General features: G+C 32.6%; 3 protein-coding genes across 3 annotated transcripts; 2 read left to right on the top strand and 1 right to left on the bottom strand.

Annotated features, from left to right (window-relative positions):
- Positions 1–20: 20 nt before the first annotated feature.
- LOC128888579 (ribitol 5-phosphate transferase FKRP) lies at positions 21–4,005 on the top strand. Its single transcript, XM_054145570.1, has 3 exons — positions 21–835; positions 965–1,222; positions 1,488–4,005. The coding sequence occupies exons 1-3, from the start codon at positions 371–373 to the stop codon at positions 2,253–2,255; spliced, it is 1,491 nt and encodes a 496-aa protein (XP_054001545.1). The 5' UTR covers positions 21–370; the 3' UTR covers positions 2,256–4,005.
- Positions 4,006–4,134: 129 nt separating this feature from the next.
- LOC128888543 (dynein intermediate chain 2, ciliary) lies at positions 4,135–7,641 on the bottom strand. The gene is made up of 16 exons (XM_054145500.1): positions 7,386–7,641; positions 7,207–7,304; positions 7,003–7,110; positions 6,738–6,939; positions 6,551–6,649; positions 6,307–6,470; positions 6,157–6,244; positions 5,908–6,090; positions 5,679–5,840; positions 5,475–5,618; positions 5,300–5,406; positions 5,182–5,209; positions 5,032–5,079; positions 4,732–4,963; positions 4,438–4,671; positions 4,135–4,313 (listed from the first exon to the last, which is right to left on the bottom strand). The coding sequence occupies exons 2-16, from the start codon at positions 7,273–7,275 to the stop codon at positions 4,136–4,138; spliced, it is 2,046 nt and encodes a 681-aa protein (XP_054001475.1). The 5' UTR covers positions 7,276–7,304; positions 7,386–7,641; the 3' UTR covers position 4,135.
- A 241-nt stretch (positions 7,642–7,882) lies between these two features.
- LOC128888636 (uncharacterized) lies at positions 7,883–10,301 on the top strand. The gene is made up of 6 exons (XM_054145695.1): positions 7,883–8,002; positions 8,085–8,197; positions 8,299–8,416; positions 8,548–8,629; positions 8,713–8,899; positions 8,990–10,301. The coding sequence occupies exons 3-6, from the start codon at positions 8,348–8,350 to the stop codon at positions 9,201–9,203; spliced, it is 552 nt and encodes a 183-aa protein (XP_054001670.1). The 5' UTR covers positions 7,883–8,002; positions 8,085–8,197; positions 8,299–8,347; the 3' UTR covers positions 9,204–10,301.
- The last annotated feature ends 4,167 nt before the right edge of the window (positions 10,302–14,468 follow it).

Below are 14,468 nucleotides of genomic sequence, written 5' to 3'. Positions count from 1 at the left end.
ACTAGAGCTGAGTGGCGGGAAAGTTACTAACACGCGTTATAATTCTTTTAGCAAATTAATTCTTTTAGACCATACGATCTGTTAGAAATTGTTTTCCCAATACTTAGTAGGAATAGCACAAAAATTCTCCCCTTATATTTTGATGTGTTGTTACATAGATTTTTACATAGCCTAACCTTTGCATTGTGAACGGGGTATAATGGATTGATAACGTCAGTTGAAAATGCATTTAAGCATGTGGAAGCATGTATGAGAGGTATGAAATATCGTAGCCTGTCAAATATTCGAACGTTATTTAGAGGTGCTATGACAAGGAAATTAAGTGAAATAAAATTTGACGTACGATGATAGTGCAGAATACGCGTTAATTATGCGCTTTAAATTTGTAAAAACGTTGTTAGTGCTTGCACTATTAGGTAATATCATAGTATGGTACAGAATATGGAGGTTATTTACAACACAAAACACATTGCGGTTGTTGACACCGAGCATGGTAACACCTGATCCTCCGCAAAAATTTCATCGTCGATTAGCTCGATTGGTAACTGTGGTTATACGACAGTTTGAAACCTTTGAGAACGATGTGACTTCCACTGTAGAGTCTGTATTAGAATTCTTTCCTACTATACCAATTTTAATAATATGTAATGAATTACCGTATCCTCCTTTGGGACTGGATTTCGCCAATGACAGTATGCAAAATGTTAAACTAATAAACCTGCAACCAGAGTTTAACACATCAAATGACGAGAGAAATCCACTTTTCTATGTGCGTACTAAGTATGTTTTATTTTTACCTGATGCAAGTCGACTCTCCACCAAAGAAATCATGCAAGTAAGAAACTTCATATGTTTTTCATGGTGTAAAGATTGTTAGTGGGCTTTAGAACTATTTTGAAAGTTTTATTCTATTAGGATATAAAGTTATCTGAATAAATATTGATGGAAAATTAATTTCTTATAGGAGATTATGTCACATGTAGCAAAGTTAGGGATAGTAATTGTACCAGTTGGAGGAGTAAGTTTGAGTTGTGTTGGTATAGATTTAAAAGTAAGAGAATGGAGTCTCAAGTTTACACAAATTAAGGGCACCAAGTGTGATGGTGTGAATGGAAAGCATGCTACAATGCTTGAAACAAAGTTATTAAGGAAATTGACTGATCCTTTCCTCTTACCTTTCACGGATGCATTATACATTCAAACAACAGCAATAGGTGCAAAGGTTTGTAATTTGTGTCTGACTGTACTTTTAAATTTATAATATGTTTCTTTCCATTTTTGTTGAAAGTTGAAAAATGAGTTCTTTTTTCAAAAAACTGTGATCTTTATTCATTTGTATTTATAGGATTTTATTTAGTTTAAAATTTCAGATCAAATGATAGTTAAATAGTATCTTCATTTATTTTATCTTTATATTATGTATAATGATACATATTTTTAAATCTTCAGTGATTCAATTTATTAGGTGATGTATTATATGTTAATAGATTCACATCCTAACAAATTATCAATTCAATGAAGGAAGATCACTATATAGAAATCAACAATCTCAGTGGAAAGTACAACAACTGCATCTATATCGCGAGAGACTAATGTTTGAGAGTTTGGGAATTAAAAAGGTCATACGAGATTCTAATTCCATAGAATGGTATGGTTGTTCAAGGGAAAGTAGTAGGTGTTTTGGATCAGTTGTAAATGGTGTTCCATCATATATTTATCAAAAACGATATACACCACCTTGTTGCCTCTCAGGATTAAGAAAAGTTGCTCATCATGTGTTTGATAAATTAGAAGAAGTTGGTATCAGATTTTGGTTAGAAGGAGAATCTTTACTTGGTGCTATGAGAAACGGTGATATTTTACCATGGGATCATGAAGTACAAATAGGAGTAAATCGCGATGATCTTGAACGATCACCATGGATAATTAAAGCCATGAATAAGCCCATTGAGGATAATCATGGTTTTGTCTGGGTAAAGGCAACAGAGGGAGAATTTTTTCAAGTACAGTATTCAAAGATAAATCATTTAAATGTAAACATACTTCCATTTTATGCGAGAAACGGTTCTATGGTTAAAGACACATGGTTTTTAAATCATAAAGATTTCCCAGAACAATTTCTTCATCCAATGTCGAGTATTGAATTCGCCGGTAGACAAGTGCCATGTCCAAACAATATTAGGGATTTTTTAGAATTGAAGTATTTTAAAGGTGTGATAGAAAATCCAGATATCCCAGGAAAAATTTCTTTCTAGGTTTTATATTTATTGAAATTTAATCTTATAGTAAATGATATACGCAACTAGAAATACAGAACGATTCTTTATTAATATGCAATTGAAATTATATAAGCAGGTATCTACAAGTATAATAAGATTTTACAATTTTTTCTTACCACTTTAAATATCCGAATTAATATCTTCTACTAAGAAATTAAATTAGGACTGCATTATAGTGTTTTCAAATGAAAAATATTATTTTCCGATATTTTATAAAAGTTGATGCAATTGTATCATAAAGTAAGAATTATTATTAATTTTGACTAGGTTTCGAGTATAAGAATAAAAGGAAGCGGTTCTATGTAGATGTTATATATTTTCCCAGATTTTTAATAACTATGTAGGTGTTAACTTAAATTTTTTATTTAAATACATATTTTTTCTTGACATAAAGATTAATTTATCTTCAATTTTATTAATAATAAATTGTCAGATATTGTCTGAAGTTCCTAAAAAAACTTATATTATTTGAAACATAACATTGGAACTTGTTATTTTCCAAGTTTCAAGAAAAATATATTTTGAAATATAGTATTCTATTTACAATTTTTTGCAGATGGGTCTTTTGGTATTACTAATTATAATATAAAAAAGTTATTCACGTTAATTTTACTTTATAAAACGAATTGATGTGCCAAAGATATAAAAATTATTTACATTATAATTTTTTTTTTATTTTTTATATTTTTATATGTTATTTAATTAAACCAGTTGTATAAATTATTTTCTATATTTAATTAATATTGTTTTACATGATACTGATCAGTATCAGTAAGTACTGATGTACAAGATCATTTTTTATTTTATTTATTTTATTATACATCATACTTTTAATATTTATATATATAAATTATACCTCTTGATGATTAATATAACTGTGATATATTATTCCGTTATACAAATGCTTTTCTTTTAAAAAGTATTTAATTTAAACATATCTAAATTGAATATCAAACAATTTTATATTTACAATTGGATTATAGTCGATTTTGTATAAGGTATAAATAATATTTGTGTATTTGTAATTTAAATTACTGTGTAATGTTAGTTCTGAATATTTTGAAAAGAGGTAACAGACACTGTGATAATCAGTGCTGACTATATTCGAGATATCAGAAAATAAAATTTGCATGATGATAATATTTTATATTAAGTTTATATAAAATATTTATGTCACTTAATCAAGACTTTTCTGCATATACAAAAATCATTTATTTGTAATACAGTACAGTTTCATCTTTAACATATTTCTATAATGAATTTTTATTATTAAATATATATTTCATATTTATATTATATATTTATTATTAATATATATATTATCATCTTTTTTTAAATATATGTGAAAGATTTAACTATTCGTATATTATTCATGTTAGCCATTTCTGAAATCAGTAAATTATTCCCTAAAGACATTTGAAAGTAGTGTTTTATTATACAGCTATGTCAGTACTGTTATATGCATGGAATTGCAAGAACATTAATATAAATAATTCTATTTACGAAGCGGTATATTAAAGTAGTTTCATAATCGTTACGAATTGCTTCTAGTCTAGGACACACATGTTGTAGCAAGTCTAGATACTAACTTCAAATTTGTAAATTATAGGAATATTTTTAATGTATTCTAAATTTAGTGCCAATTTGTTTATAAAGATATAGATATTAATATGTATTTTCTGTTATAGCAAATGTTAATAAAATGTTGATGTTTACAAAAAGAAAATATTGTATATTTTTGTTAAAGAACAATCTTTTCAAGTAAATAATCTGAGTATATCATTTTTTACGTATGAATAGAGTATATTATAAAAAACAAAATGTATAGATACATACAATTTTTATATTTTATTTAATTATCTGACTGTCCTTGTATCTTCTGGTGGCACTAAAACAGGAGGTTCTCGTACAAAACTTAATAATTTTTCTAGTTTCATAATTTCTAATTCTCTGTGTGTTAGATGAAGTTGCCTCTTTGTTGGTTTTACTTTTATTCTAAGATTTGGTGACAGTTTTAATGTATTAACTGTGCCCCTATTATCAAGAAATTAACAAAGATTTACCGAAACATAGATACTGAAGTTTAAATTATCAATTGTTTTATTAAGTTAAAAGCAATAAAGTTTAAAGGTATACTTCGTATGTAAAACATACTTACTTATCATCACCAACAATAATGAATGGTAATTCATTGTTAAATGCTAGTCGAGTTAGCTTGTTCTTTTTTCTACTAACAACAGGTTGACTACATATTGGCTTGTATTTATTTACATTTAGATCAAACACTGTAACTTTTCCATCATTTGAAACACAAGCCAAAACTGTTGAACTGTATGGTGCCCACTGGACATCTCCAATTGGGACACCAAGATCAAACATAAACAAAGGCTCCCTATAAACGATTAAACATTTAATGAAGATTACAAAATACATGTGTAATTTAGAAACTTACATTCTATTATCTTCCCATATCTTAATCCTCCAGTCACCTGAACAACTTGCAAATATGCTAGAATTATATTTATTGAATACTATTCGATATACTGGCATATTGTGTGCTTCATTATAAGTTTTCATATAAACACTACTATATGCTGTATTGCATTTATAAATTGTGCCTTCTTCCGTTCCTACTAGGAATACATTTTGATCTGCAGGGTAAAATGCAAGACATGTTCCACAACCTGACAAAATATTAATATAATTTATCAATGTTAAATGGTGTAAAAGGAATGTTAGTCAATATTATTACCTTTAAGTGTAATCATAGTGCCATCTGGCCCAGCTATTGGAGGTCGATCTAGAAACAGTGTCATAACTGTTGTCAAGCCAAGGTCGTTTTGATTTAATATCCAGTAATTTATTTTTCCATCAATGCTAACACTGTAGAATGCCAAATTACCTTCCTCTGTATCTGGTGCCCAGCATACCTTAAGTATTACGCACGATAAATGTTGCATTATTGATTGAATTGGTAAAAAATAGCTAATCTTACACAATTTTACTAGTATTTAACGAACCTCCCATATTATACCTCCGTGTTTTTGAACAACATCGTTACTCTTATATTGTGGAGCTGTTGGTGGTAACATGATATTGTATACAGCTACAGCACCATCCATAGTACCTTAATCAAATGAAAGGAAATTAATTTTATTGTTATAAGAATTGTATCACGCCCCTTTAATTTCTTACCAATAACTAGAAGATGAGGATGCTGGTCACTGAAAGATAAACACATTACTGGTGATTCTATTGGACAGATCCATTCTGGATATGATGGATTTTTTAAGCTAAACAAGCATACTGATCCATTTGTTATTGAGGTATTAAATGACACTGAAACATCATACATATATGTAATTATAGCATACCAAAAATTTAACACTTTTTACTAACTTGTTCCATAAGATACTGCGAACAAGTCATAATATCGGCTATTAAAACATAAATCGGTAACATCATGCTTCTTAGTTTTTTCATAACTAAATTTCCATAAAGGCAATAATGAACCTTCTTCGTCTTTAAATTCGTCGCTTGGATCGTCCCAATATCTGTAATCTAGAAATGTTTACATGTATATTTCATTAACGAAATGTAATTTATGATACAGAAGAAAAATATTGACCTTGAGCTATATCATCGAAAATATTTTGGTTTACCATTCGTTCTAAAGTTTTTGCAGCTTGTAACATTCTCGATGTTAATGCCATGGATTCTGTTTGAGCCGTTTGTTTTGGGTCCTCCTTTTTTGGTTGCAAAAGTGGAATTCTTCTTTCTTTGTCTCTTTCGCGTTCTTTTTCAGCAAAATCTTGCTAAGGCATAAATATATAATTCATATATATACTTTTGTCTATTTAATTAAAAATAAAAATACATGCCTGATATTCGTCAAAGATCGTCCATTGAAAAACGTGAGTATTAAATAATGCTGTTGGTGGAGGTACAGTTTGTGTACTCATTTCCTATAAAATTAACATAAAATCAATTATACAATTTTATTAAATTTATACTTTTATAAACTTACGCGCATGGGATTAGTATAAGTCAATGCAGCTCTTTCACAAAAATTGAATTGATTTGGTATCTTCTTTGGTTTTACTGGTTCTGCCTCTTCCTCATCTGGTTCAATGTCAGGTTCAGGTTCTTTGTGCTCATCTTTTTCAATTTCCTTTTCTTTTGTTAACTCGTCTACGATTATAAAATATTTTCTAAAGAATATGTATTAAAATAGTGATGGGTTCTGTTGTCACTGTTGTTATCCATCTCACCATCTATCTCTTCCATAGCTTCCATTTCTTCCCCTTCTTCTTCATCTTCTTCATCTTCTTCTTCATCTTCATATAACCCAGATATATCATGTTGACTTACTATAATACAAAAAAATTGTAATCATTAGTGAAGTATTAAACTGATTATAAATTTGAGAAATGATTGTTATGGTTTATGGAATCATACCAATAAGTCCACCTGCTAATTGTATTTTTGCTTCATCTGAATCTTTATGCAATATTATTCCTGGTACACTTAAAAGAGTTACTAAGTGTGGTGGAGGAGGTAATTTTATGAATTCTTTTAACTTCCATGACCATTCAACTAAAGAATCTGGAACTCTTGGATTATGTATCGTCAGAATTCTTGCAAACTCTTCTTGCAATTCCTAAAATTGTATGATATGAAAGTGTGGCACAAATAACTACTTGATATATTACTGTAAACATACTTCTTCTGTTAACTGCAATTGATCTTCTGGTTTGAGATACATTCTTGCACGCATCCAATCCGTATCACCACCACCTAGCTCATAACGACTCTTCATTAAGCTTGTGTACTAAATACATACAATAAATCAGTTTTTATTTTGTTATTAAACGTGAAACTATTGGTATTAGAATTTTGTATTATATAAAAACTATGAAATACTAACTCTTGGTAGCTCTTTATGAAGTTCACTAGTTTTGGAGACTGATTTCCTATTTGTTGCTGATGAACGCATTGTTACTTTGCAAACTATCTATTACCCAACTATATATAAAAATATAACACACTTTAGTATCTATATATTTATCTACTGTATTAGAAAAAGGTATTTGTTGAAATTCTTACTTTAAATTTCTTCCAATTTTAAAGAAGAATGTTAATATTGCTCTCTGTACAAAACAACATGATATTTTGTTCTTGTCTGTTATATTGTGTAAACTGACTTTTTGTTTGGCAAACTTTTTAAATATAGTAAACGTATATTCGAAAAATAAACTGAAGTTCACCAAATCCCATTTCTCTTTACAAAATGTAAAGAAATGAATCCTGGTTTCCTAGGAAACATTACATTGCTATAGTAGCACCTGAACAACACCTGTTTCAAATAAAATGTTGTGTCTTATTCTATAATGATGATAAATGATATTATGGTTGATTATAACTACATTATTAACATTTAAAAAAAGACGATACAAGTTTTAAGATCATCTCTTAGTTAAAAAACATTTTTTTTATTTAAGATTAAAGAGAATTGTTTAATATATATTTTATGTATAGTGAATTATAAAATGTTGCTCAGCATAGTTGACTGTAAATTCATGTGCATTTCTTTTAAATGTAGGCGAAAATGTCAAGATTCTGTGTGTGTTATATAGATGAAAGAAAATCAATAATAGAACATATCATGATAATGTAAGCATGCTTGCTCCTTGTAGATAAGACAGAATAATTTACAAATACTTGTGAGTAAAGGCATAAAAACTATATGATATTACGTACATATTTACGCAATAGAATATATATTATTTGTATATTATATTTCAGAATAAATTATTATTTTTGAAGTGCCTGTTTAAAGTACCTGTATACAAAGAATGACAGTGTTTAAACTATAAATGGAATTTATGCATTGTTATTAAATTTCTAAATGCTTAAAGGTATTATTTTCTTAGAAACTGAAAGATTATTCTGCTTGTATGTGGTTATGTCTAACAAAATTTTCGTGCTCAGGTTCAGAAGGTTTTGTGTTTTATTACAGATGAGTTGAGAGAATAATTCTTTAGTTTAATATAAAATTTTATTTTGTGATGGAAGATAGTGGAATTGATAGTGACCCAAAAAGTACTAGTCGTATAGAAGATGAAAGACTCTTTTTGGTAAATATAGAATTTGTTATGACTTGTACACCATTCAATTCACAACAAAATTATCATTACAACTGCAATTGGTACAAATATAAACAGACTAGAAGCTGGTGAACAAAATATAATGCTTCATACTTTTTTAGGGAAGCGATAGTAGCTGCAGCAGCAATCAGACACAAACGTCTCAACATAATTCCACTACTAAACAGCTACAAAAAAAACTTGGTATTACTGCTAACTTTTTACCTTAGTGTTCATCTACGCAGTGTTATTTATAGCTTATTTCATATATTTCTTGTCTTGAATAGAGGCAAGAATTGAGCAGGCAAAACGTATTCAGCGTAATTCAGATTATATAAAGTTGCCAAAATATGATAAGGGATGTAACGGAGGTAATAGTACAACTGGTTTGATATCTATTCAAAGACTTCCTGTACCAAATAAAAGTAAAGAGCATCTTCCTCTTGTTGAATATTGGCATAGTGACAGTGAAAGGTAAACATTAGTTTTTGCATGAATTTCTAATATCATTATTCCTCAAGTTTAACAATTAAGCGTATTAAATATATTCCCTTCAATTCATAGCGAAGGTGAAATGACTCTCTTTCCAACATCTAAGTCAAAAGACTCTTCGAAGCACAAACAAGATTTGACTGATACATTTAGTATTGAAGAACTTAGCGAAGAAAGTGAGGATTCTCTAAATTTAGGTCCTGCACAATCATCTCCAGAACTTAAATTTATGAAATCTTATAGATGCACTAGGGAATGCTTTCGTTGCCGGTGCCATATATTATAATTCATTGTTACATATACGCTTTCAGTGTATTACAGATTAATTGTATTTTATGTATTGTTGATTATCGATTTAATATTTCGAAGTTTCGTATAATTATGTAACTAGAGGGTTCTTAGATATTGATCCATGCCAACTAAATATACTAAGAATTTACATTGGATAATTTATGATTTGCTGATTATTTGTATCTACAAATTAAAAGTTCACTAATGAATTTTATGTATTTAACGTCAATATATATCTTAAAATCGTAAACATTTAAGATGAAAAATTGAATGCAAAGAAACGAATCTAATTATTTCATATATTTTATTTTAGACCTGTTATTATTTTTTTTTTAATTAGTAAAGATTGATTTGAATTTATTATTTCAAGTTTACTGTTTGAAAGATCTTTACAATTTCATTCTTATGGTATATATCAGGTTTCCGAATTTTGTGGTAGGTATTCCTCCTACAAAAAGACGAGGAGATCCGTGTCTGAAGTATGTGGGGTGCTTAAAATTGTAAACGAAAAATATATTCACATTTATCTGCATTTAAAATTTTCTTTTGAATAATAAAACTCTCTTAGGGGTTGTGCCTCTAACTTTAGAAAACATTATACCGTATCAGTATCAGCTATTATCGATATAAATTTGTTTATTACATTTGCGTGCTGATTATACTCATAAAGTATGTCCACGTGTTATGAAATGCTGTGCATATTGATGTGTATATACTTAACTAAGCATAACTATGCGCTTGCGTGTATCATTTTTTTTAAATCTTACTATTGTTTCCCCTTATTCTCTTCCTGTTGATGATGAAGTCATGTATGAGCCATTCCACATAAAAACGCATAAAGTGTGACATCATAGTTACTGACATTTTTAAAACTCGTTGCGTTTATTTACAGTTTTGATGTATTCATTGGTCAGAAAATAGAGCAATAGACCCACACACCACTATCTTTCCTCTCCTGTCCATAATTAATTTAAAACAGAAATAGTGTTTCTTCAAAATGTACAGAACAAATATTAATTGCCGATACAAATAATAATACACAAAATTAAGTCTTCGATAGCTCTTGAGACATATATTTCATCGTGAAAGAAATTATTCAAAATACAGTTTGCATGTTTGCTATTTCCTGCAACATCGGAGAAGTAAGATATCGATTTTAATCAGATGCCATTCGTTAAATTCGAGTTTCCAAAGATAGAACGAGTAAACGAGTACGCGCATGTTCCACGGACCTTTTTTTCCTTCGTTGAGTAATTGAAATTTTCGCGGAGACGTACGAGTCAAGTTTCGCCATGCCAATGAAAATATATTAAGCATGTTTTACGCACTACCGTTGCCACTTTTCATATACAACACGGGCACGAGACAAACAAATCGGTTCACTTACGAGTACGTTTTTTTGGAAGCAATCCCTTTGGTACGCGAGCTTTCTTGTACGACAACAGTTGTCGGCGAATAGGACGTAAATTAATGGCTCGCACGCGTTAAATTTATTCTTCTCTCTGATATTCCGACAAGCTCGATTTTTAATTAAACCTACAGCGAAGGGTCGCACAGGTAGGAATTAACAGCCTCTTGAGGAGGAGAAACGTTTGTCCTGTGGTATTAAAAAGATATCAGGTTTCGATGTATCCCTTCATCGTTTATACGTTAAACATTTAAAAATGTATCATATTCATATGTAATGATATATATTTATAGCATTTAACATCTATTTATAGCGTCTATAAATAATAATAGACAAAATTAAATCTTCGATAGTTTTTGAAATAATATATCTCATTTCGAAAGAAATGATTATAAATATAATTTGCTATTGCGCGTTTAAATTCCACTTTACACGAATTTCCTGTTTCATAAAATTCGTCATTATTTATACTCCACTTATGCTTCGTCTGAAGATGATCGTTATTTCTTCAGAGAGTGTTACCTTTCGTTGTAAATCATACAACATTACCTGATATAATTTTCTGTATGACTTTGTTTAAACTACAGTGTCGAGAGCCTGAATAAAATCGGTAATCGAAGAGTTTACCGAAACAGGCACTGTATACGTTGTGTGGAGTTGGTGACCGTAGTGGTTGTAGTTGGAAACTGATGCACGGTGTCATGATGCATTGCATATGAATATTTAAATGCACCCGGTCTCGCGTATTGCCCTCGTATGTATAATATTATATGAGGGAGACGTAGGCTGCGTCGTCAACACTGTCGGTACGGTCATAAATTAAACGAGAATTACGGCGTATTTTCTAACCAATTTGAAGTAATAAATTTCATCCCTTCGGCGAACGTGACAACCTGTAATGTGTGCGCCGCTAATGTCCCTTCATTTATTCGCGCGTTCCAGACGAAAATGAGAAAAGGAAACGATTCCTGTTCTTAAATGAGATTCCACCCAGCGATGAACGACTGATTCCTGCTGGATGAGCTTGTTTGCGATTGAGAAGCGATTGTGAATTGATTTGTTCATCTGATCGATTAGTAAACACTTCCCACCACTGTGCCAGTCATCTTCTTGAAGCTTGGATCTAAGCAAGTGTCTAAAATCAATGCTTGTTATATATTTATCATAAGTTATGTTTTGTTTCAGAGATTGATGGAGGCCCCCCAATTTGAATTTTTTCTTGGGCCTCGTGAAGGCATAACTCGCCACCGACGCCATTATAAATACACCTGACCATTTGTTCTCGCTTCTTCGAAACTTTGTATTTGTAAAGACCGCACGACTAATGCAAATTAATAGGTTCGAGGTAAAACTGACGATGATTGATCGCGACCCATTTCTCCTTTAATTCACGAAGCTTTCACGCGCGTTGATTATGCGGGTTAAGTTAATTAGCATTCACTGGGCAGAGTCCTCTGTATAGCCATGCACTTTCCTTTTGGTTTAACATGGAAGTACGTTTGTTTTGCTTGGAAGTTTGCATGTAGTACGTGCTCCTATTGTATCGAACGAGTTAGAGCCCAGACGAATTAGACCTCGGACGTTTGCTATTCTTGTGACTTATTTGGTTGTTATTATATAGTAGGGCATTCCCAGATACTGTCAACTCAAAGAAAATAGTTCTTTATACGAAAATATTAATAAACATTTCATCACCAAATCTCTCTTGTTATCCTTGACTCCTTACTCCAGTAGACAATTTAGTTTCATACGGTGTAACGTGGTATAGTAATCAGTGGAAGTACCGATTTCTCGTGGACACAGCAGCTAAACTTTGCCTTCGAATCTAACCCCAAACCAGTAGAACCGGATTTCGGGAGAATATGTCCCCCAAGGCTTGAAAAAAGAAACGAGTAAAATGAAGAAGCATAGAAGAATTTCGATGGTACCTCGCGGTTCGATATTGCATGACGATCCTAACTCGTCTTAAAAAGCTGAACAATAAAGTACCGTGGATTTCTTACACGTGAGAAAGACGATGGTGGATCGAGCCTTGGGTTCCCATTAAAAGAAAGGTACGTTTAACAATCTTTCAGATCTTGCAGTTCCTGCGAAAATTGTACCATTATAATGTCTAAGGTGATGAAGCTCCAGAACGACTTACCACTGTGAAGTCAACGCAACAATACAAACGTCGGCGTACAGCGCTTGCTAATTGCATTCCCCTTTGAACGCCAGACTTTGAAGACACTTTAAGACCCGAAATAATTTGGAACTTTGCCCCATTCCATCGGGATGGGAGAGTATTAAATTCGTAAAGAAACTAGGACAAGGATATCAATTATAATCACCATGCTTACTAGTTAAGTAGCGTTGGGGAATGGTTACCATTATTCAATGGTCCTCGTATCCGTGGAATGATGTACCACTAATATTAGGGGGACGTCCTACGATGTAACTAGGACGTTCCAGAGACGTTCACATGACGTCCCGAACGTCCAGTACCCGACGTCCTATGGACGTTCACAGGACGTCCCGAACGTCCAGTACCCGACGTCCTATGGACGTACATAAGACGTCCCTGTGCTATCTGGGAATTGTAATAAGGCTTTTAGATTAAACGCCTCATGGAATTGTATTAATCTTCATCAATAAAAACTCCAACCTAAGAAAAAGAACATTGTCGACACCTACACCAACCCTACGCCAAAAGGACCAAAAATTCGAGGAACTCTACTCCATTTTGTTTCCTTTCGCAACGGAGCCACGAGGCGATCGTGACGCATTATACGACGCGATCGCTTCCGCGCACCCGGACCAGAACGGTGCACCGAGCACAGATCATGTATCGTGATCGACCTTACGATTCCAGGTGCATCGACCGTCCATTTCCTTGTCGGGGTGAAAAACAGGCGATCGTTCGCCTTTTGTGGTGGACAAGACGGAGCGAGACCAGGCGTAAAAGGGGAGCGCGCGAGAGGGACGGAGACCAATGGTTGTGTCCGCTCTGACCATTACTCTCCAGCCGCGTGTCGAAAATTTTTAAGGTCGACATAGTTCGCGATCCCTCGGAATACCAGGGAGAAGTTGCACCGGCATTCTCCAACGGCGTCGACGTCGGGACGGCGCCGTGTCGCGACGAACAGCGAACGGAACGCCGTTGGCCGATTGTGGCTACGCCGATGAGTTGGTCCCGTAACGGGGCTCGAACCACGGTCCGCTGCTCGCGTACTCGAAACCCATCGCTTCCTGTACCAACGACTTTTTTCTCGAGTGACCGGGGGCTTAATTAAATACCGGTGGACGGAGGCATCCGTGTCCTCCTCGCGCAGAGGGCTGCGCTTACGTGATGTTGCAACCGCGATTTTACCTTGCAAAGGACGGACACGAAAAGAGACGATACGACGATGCTCTTGCTTCTTTCTGGCAGAGCAAATTCTCCTCTGGATAGGAAATTTGAATTTATTTGGCGGATCAGAGTTATAGTCTAGCCGAATGGATTCATTAACCCTTTCCTGTGCCATTTAGCTCGTCGAAACTCGGGCACAAGCGGTAAGCATCGACGCGCGCTAAACAGACCAGACTGATGCTTGTAAACAATCGCAATACCCAAGTATCTCGTCGCGATATTCATGTTTGGGCCAAAATACAAGTTATTTTTAAAGGTACTGTTACAAATAATAAATCTTAATCAATAATCACCAATCCTTCCTTTATTTATTTAAATTGCCTTATTTGTTAGGTAAAGTATATTTCAAATAAAACCCTTAAAAGCGTTGGGAGCTGTCGATAACGAAATGGAAATAATATTCGGAGTGCAAAGGTTAAAACCTTTTAAGTGCACCATACTCCAAACAACAGCGCGCCTGGTGA

This window comes from Hylaeus anthracinus, unplaced genomic scaffold, assembly GCF_026225885.1.
Source record: "Hylaeus anthracinus isolate JK02 unplaced genomic scaffold, UHH_iyHylAnth1.0_haploid 11994, whole genome shotgun sequence".
NCBI lineage: Eukaryota > Metazoa > Arthropoda > Insecta > Hymenoptera > Colletidae > Hylaeus > Hylaeus anthracinus.
The sequence above is the reverse complement of the archived record's forward strand: the minus strand, read 5'-3'. Positions and strand labels throughout refer to the sequence as shown.

What these genes read in the sequence shown, in the direction of transcription:
- LOC128888543 (XM_054145500.1), bottom strand. Translation starts at nt 7,275, where the DNA reads ATGCGTTCATCAGCAACAAATAGGAAATCAGTCTCCAAAACTAGTGAA. An exon ending in ATTAGCAGGTGGACTTATTG is followed by an intron (nt 6,650 to 6,737) that starts GTATGATTCCAT and finishes TTTGTATTATAG; the next exon opens with TAAGTCAACATGATATATCT. An exon ending in TTTCGATGATATAGCTCAAG is followed by an intron (nt 5,841 to 5,907) that starts GTCAATATTTTT and finishes AAACATTTCTAG; the next exon opens with ATTACAGATATTGGGACGAT.
- LOC128888636 (XM_054145695.1), top strand. Translation starts at nt 8,348, where the DNA reads ATGGAAGATAGTGGAATTGATAGTGACCCAAAAAGTACTAGTCGTATA. An exon ending in ACAGCTACAAAAAAAACTTG is followed by an intron (nt 8,630 to 8,712) that starts GTATTACTGCTA and finishes TGTCTTGAATAG; the next exon opens with AGGCAAGAATTGAGCAGGCA. An exon ending in TGGCATAGTGACAGTGAAAG is followed by an intron (nt 8,900 to 8,989) that starts GTAAACATTAGT and finishes TTCAATTCATAG; the next exon opens with CGAAGGTGAAATGACTCTCT.
- LOC128888579 (XM_054145570.1), top strand. Translation starts at nt 371, where the DNA reads ATGCGCTTTAAATTTGTAAAAACGTTGTTAGTGCTTGCACTATTAGGT. An exon ending in CCACCAAAGAAATCATGCAA is followed by an intron (nt 836 to 964) that starts GTAAGAAACTTC and finishes AATTTCTTATAG; the next exon opens with GAGATTATGTCACATGTAGC. An exon ending in CAACAGCAATAGGTGCAAAG is followed by an intron (nt 1,223 to 1,487) that starts GTTTGTAATTTG and finishes ATATGTTAATAG; the next exon opens with ATTCACATCCTAACAAATTA.